Here is a 6,042-nt window from a genome sequence, read left to right as displayed (position 1 = left end):
ACACTTGTGTAGTGGGCAAGATGAGACTGAGTCGCGTTAACACTTAGTCAGTGTTGGAGATTATCTTTGTACATGAGTTGCATGAAAAAGATATTGACGTGTTATATAGTCGCCTTAGTATGTCTAAGATGAGACTTTCGTAGTCGAAGTATGAGAAGACACCATATTCTCGTTCTAAAGCTTTGAACCGAATCACAAGTGTCATATTGATATTGTGTATATCAATCTAGTGGCTTGAGTTAGATACTTGAGTAGTATCTAGACTTATGATTCACACGACATAGAAGCGTGATATGCACATCGTAGTGGGAGCTATGTTGTGACACATATATCATACTATGTGTGTTTTGTCGACCGTAAGGAGTGACAGATGATTCCCTAATCGGTTGCTGTGTGAGTCCTTTTTTCCTTGTGTGTCCTATTTTGGTACGAAGCCCTTTGACTTCGAGCTGTGAGATGAAATTGAGATTGATGTTGCTACTTTAGCGTGATTTCGGAGAATCATAAAGTCATTGGTTCAACGGGTCATGTTAGGAAAGCAGTCGAGTTGAGATGGATTTTCATTAGTGTCTAAGGAATGGTCAAATCAACTACACCATGTTAAGCCCAGCCGGCGGTTATATTGTGTATATAACTACGTGACATGTCATAGCATAAAGGGATAGTGTATGATGCGGTGTTGTTTGAATGATCTGGGGAATCGTTATTGTGAAAGTGTTATGTTAGTTTGATGGAGGCTTAATATAACACTACTTGTTACATATTTGGTCGCACGCCCCATTTTCCTGTATGAGACGTGGTTGATAGTTTTTATTGATTTGTGTTTTGATTAGCTTGGTTGTGTGGCCAAGTGGGAGCTTCTGACTTGGATGTGTGGCCGAGTGGGAGTATTGAAATTCATACATTAAACGGCCACATTAGTTGTGGCTGCTACATTATCTTTGTGATAATGACTGAAATTACGGGTGAGATAAATGGGTCATTAAGTCGGTCTTAATGTACAGTATTCCCTTAATTCCTCTCTTCATAACTGCTCTTTTAGAGCATTATAAATTGAGTCGATTCTATGTGAATCTAGATACACAACTACACACAACAATGAGAATGACATATACTATCACTACGGTTAGGCTCTCCATCATATTGGAGCCTTGGAATTTGTGGTGTGAATACATCCAGTGACTCTAGTAGCCACCGACATCGGTCTCGATTTCAGTTCGTGGACAGATAGTGGCACGTCGATCATCGTACCTATTCCGCTATTAAGGTACGTAGATTCTAACATAACTAATTCCAACAAGTTCCGCCGAGAGGATAGTCGTGTTGTGTCGTGTTTGTTGGGTTGCATTTGCATATGTTCACTGTTGTTTGGCCATGATGGCATTTTGTGTTACCTGCACTTTGCTTGCCTTGATATTTGTTTTTGGTCATGACGAGTGAGTAACACTTGGATGTATACTTTATTTAATTGCTTTTGTTTGGTCTTAATGCTACCTCATTTGATATTATATGCTTTGCACGACCTATGGTAAATAAGGAGTCATTGGTTGTTAAACTATGGTGTCTTTTATTATTAAATCTCTCATATATTTAAATGGGAGTCTTCCAAGTGTTTTATTGTTTATATGTTAACATTGTGTAATATGGTTGAGAGGACACCTAGTTAGTTACTCCTTATTGAGGGTGCTAAGGTCCAAATCGGTACTACTTGGAGTTTTGAGACGAGTGAGATAGCGAGCGTTGTCAAGCATTATGTTATCCATTAACTACACCCAATAAAGGACCCCCTCTTCTATTCTCGGTCTTTGTACCAAAAATAAAATCTTTCAACATTTTATTATATTGTCGTCTTGTTCTTACGTGGTAATGGCGATCATGAAATTATTGCATTTAGTCGACGTTTGGTAGTAGATTCACATATTAACCTAAATGTGACGGAAATTAAATCGTCATCTAACGATATTGAGGAAAACTATGATGAAGAGGTTGACGAGTACATCATCAATTATTTTCTTGCAAGGACATGAAATAAAGTAATGCCATGGTTAAGCACACAAAGGTGGATGGATAATGGTGTTGGAACTAGAGCTAGAAAAGTTGACCTGAGACCCGAAAGTGACCCGAAAAATGTGACCCGAACTTGACCAAATAAACTAAAATAAATAACTGACCGACTCAAAATGACCCGACTAGAAGCCACCCGAAATGAAAATTGCGTTACATCAATTGCAAGGCCATACGAAAGATGGCTGATTTATACCTACTCTGAATCATCAACGAGCAAGACTCTCGTTGGAAAAACATTTTAGGGTAAGATTATTGGTAGTCTTGAGACAAGACTTTAATAAGTTTTGAGACAAGACTCACTCAAGACTACCAATAATCTACCCTAGTCTTGACAGAGTATTAACAAAGTCTTAAGTTGAGTCTTAGAAAACCAAGACTCAACTTAAGACTTTGGGTGAGTCTTGACCCCATCTTAAAGAAAAATTATCCAATGGATGGGCAACATGTGCTTTCTTTTTGTTAAAAAAATAAAGTGGAGTGGAAAAGTAGAGTCTGAGGTGAGTCTGACGGATAATGTATAAAATCTGAGATCTCAGATGGATCTGAACAATAAAGAAATAATAAAAGTTAGTGGAAAGCTGAGAGTCTTAAGACTTGGGAGAGTCTACTGATAATCTCACCCTTACTACTCTGCATCCATCTCATGAAATTCCTTAACTTGCTTGTGCATAACCAGTCCCCTCTTGATCATCTCGTCAACCACCATTTCCGCCTCATCGAACCTCTCATACTCGATCAATGAATAGAGGACTTTATAACGGCGTTTAAGTGAAGAAAAGTAAGTCAAATAAGCTACGAGAACAATAAAGAATACAGTATAACTAGGGGTGGGGAAGTCGAACAATACCTCCGTCTAAACCACAACTAAAAACATAGTACTCTCTATTAACGAGTTACTCATAATAATAAAGTTCTTATAAGTTTCTTGCAAGGTCATACGAAACACCACTGATTTTATACCTACTCTGAAATCATCGACGAACAAGACTCTCCTTGGAAAAGCATGTTACTCCTTTGAATCCATCTCATGAAATTCCTGGATTTTCTTATGCATAACCAGTCCCCTCTTGCTCATCTCCTCAACAACCATTTTCGCCTTGTCGAACCTCTCATACTTGATCAACCCAGTTGCCAAGAAATTAAACATCTCACCATTAAAACTCTTATCTCTCCCAGCACAAACCATGACAAACTTAAGAGTATGCTCAAAATACCCATCCTCCATCAAAGCCCTAATCACATGCTCATACGTCAAATTCAAAAGCTTAACATCGTCATCAATAGCAGACCTCATCACCGCCATAGCCGCGTCCACCTTCCCCGCCTTACACGCGCCAAGCACCATCGCATCATACGTCCAAGCATCACCCTTCAACCCTTCCTCTCTCACCATCATCTCTAACAACTCAACTGCATGGTTCACGTCCCCTAAATAACAATACTCTCTCAAGACGCAATTAAACGAGCCCGTATCCAACGCCACCCCGAACTCTTTCATCGTCTTCAAAAACGCCACTGCCTTCTGCAGCTCTCCCTGTCTAACAAAGGTTTCAAGCACGGGGCGAAAAGACCACGCAGTATGCTCCAATCTTCTGTCACACATTTCATCAAGCACCTGGAGTGCATTGTTAAGAAGGCCAACTTTGCATAAGCGACGCACCAAGGCGTTGCAAGCGTTGGCCCTGGGAACACCTTCGGGTAATGAGACGAGACAGTCGAAAAGAGGGTTGAGCATTTCGACGGTGGATTGCGAGTTGGTGACGAAGCGGAAAGTGTCGTTGGTGTTGAGACATCCGTCGTTGATGCGACGAGTTAGAAGGTCGTGGAGACGGCGGAAGTCATGGGATTTTCCCGCTTCTTGTATAAGATCATCGTACAGTGTGGAGGAAATTGGTGACGGAGGGAGAGGAGTGGTGGCGAGTTGCGGCGGAGAGAGGGCTGTCGTGTGAATGAGGGAGAAAAGGGTGGTGGTGTGTTTGGGTTTCATCAGTTTGGCAAATGTTTGCATTTTGAATCTGATTAGCGATTTCATTGATTCAATTATCCGATTTCAAAAAAAAATTAGGGATGTATGATGTACAATCAAATTCAAATTGGTGAAAATTAAGTCTACGGCTGATTTAGTTAGTTATTCAGGTTATCTTAGGTTTATTGTTATCTAGGTCTCCCAAAATAATCTTGAACTTAAAAACCATTTGATATGTTTTAAGTAGGGGCTTTATCCCAAATCTCGAAAAATAATGACGTTCACCCATTTGGCTCAAATAGTTTCAATTAGACCTCAAAACGCGAATTAGGTTCCCAAAGAACCTCATTTAACCAAAAAAAAAAAGTATGTTTGAATTGATATCTGATCGAATTTTCTGATGCACGTAACCTCAAGTGCACCAGCGCTCATTTCATTCAAAATCGATTTGAAGCTGAATCAAATTTTATATACCCAAAAGATATATCTGGCCCTTAATACATTGACCAGAATAGAAGCTGTTGGAGTATGTGTCCTCAACAATACTGCGATCACATGTTTAAATCTCAAATTAAGAATACGTAAGGGATGATTCATTTATATAGTCAACTGATCAACATTAATCAGTAATGATTGGCTAACTAGAGTTTGACATTACTGCCGTTTGTCGGTGGTGATCAGTTGATCCCTTAAGGTCACACCTATAGGACAATTCCCTTAATGGACAAATTGATTAATTGTATGACGATACAAGTTGATCAATTCCTTAAAATTGAACAATTCATTTGTGAGAGAGAATATTTATATCTTATTGTAATTGGATTAAATAAGATTTATTTTAGTAATTAAAATACTTTATTACTAAAATCGATTATTGTTTGTGAAACAATTGAGATAAAAATGAATAGTTAATTATAATTACAATATGTTGTAAATTATAATTATATGACCCATTTTATTTATGTGATCAAGAATCACTAGTCAATTTGTTGTATGTAATTTAATTAATGTATATAATGATATTTATTTGATAAATATGCATTAAATTAATTAATGACATGTTACATACTATATGTGACATATGTGTGACAAGTGACAAATTGACAAAATAAAATGGTAGTCCATTTTACATATGGACCGAAATGAAGAGGGTTTAGAGGATGGTGGGTGATTTATTTTAATAAACTAAAATAACATCATGATCACACTACTTACCTAGTCTTACATGCCTAAGGTTTAGATAAGAACAAAAGTAAAAAGGAAAGGACCATGCATTGGTCTTCCTCATCACCAAAACCGGCACCCTCTTTAATATATAGAGAAGTTGTTATGTATATTGTGTGTAGTAGTATTCATTCTATTCTCATCTCATTATTCTTACTACATCTCTCTAAATGGTTTAGAAACCTTAGAAATTATTCATCCAAAATTCTAATCTTAATATAAGATTAGTAGTGTAGTAATAAAGATATTATTAGAATCATTTTAAGGTCACTACTATATTAATCTAGTTAGTTAATATATTAGTTTAAGGGATTTGTTTTGGGTGCAATCAAAGGAGTATCTCTACATTGGGATTTTGGAGGATCATCCATTACATTTAAGCTCAAGAACAAGTAAGAAAGGCGATCTTATTTGTGCCCATTATTTCGAGCCATTTAACAATGTAAGGGACATTGTTTTTCTTATTTAATCACTTATTTAGTTATGCATGCACTAGATCTAATGAACTCATATTAATATGTTAATTAGTTTACCATTAGAAGAGTCTAATAATAGGTATATGAACCTAACATTTAGTATCAGAGCATAGGATGTTGCATGCATAATCGATTTATAGTTTTTTCGAGTTATTAGTAACTTAATTAAAACTAAAAATTTGTGATTAATTAGATTAAGTCACGAAATCATGATGCATGTTATATATTCTGGTCCTAAAATATTTTTAGGTCATTTTTATGATTTATGGTATTTTATTGCTCATTTTAATGATTTTTAGTTATTTTATT

General features: G+C 36.8%; 1 protein-coding gene across 1 annotated transcript; it reads right to left on the bottom strand.

The window, feature by feature from the left end:
- Positions 1 to 3,073: 3,073 nt before the first annotated feature.
- LOC141607969 (pentatricopeptide repeat-containing protein At3g56030, mitochondrial) lies at positions 3,074 to 4,075 on the bottom strand. The gene has a single exon (XM_074427319.1). It carries the CDS (start codon positions 4,073 to 4,075, stop codon positions 3,074 to 3,076), a length of 1,002 nt encoding a protein of 333 aa, XP_074283420.1.
- Positions 4,076 to 6,042: the final 1,967 nt, after the last annotated feature.

This window comes from Silene latifolia, chromosome 10 (genome assembly GCF_048544455.1).
Source record: "Silene latifolia isolate original U9 population chromosome 10, ASM4854445v1, whole genome shotgun sequence".
NCBI lineage: Eukaryota > Viridiplantae > Streptophyta > Magnoliopsida > Caryophyllales > Caryophyllaceae > Silene > Silene latifolia.
Note: the sequence above shows the minus strand (reverse complement) of the source record. Positions and strands in the feature narration are given on the sequence as shown.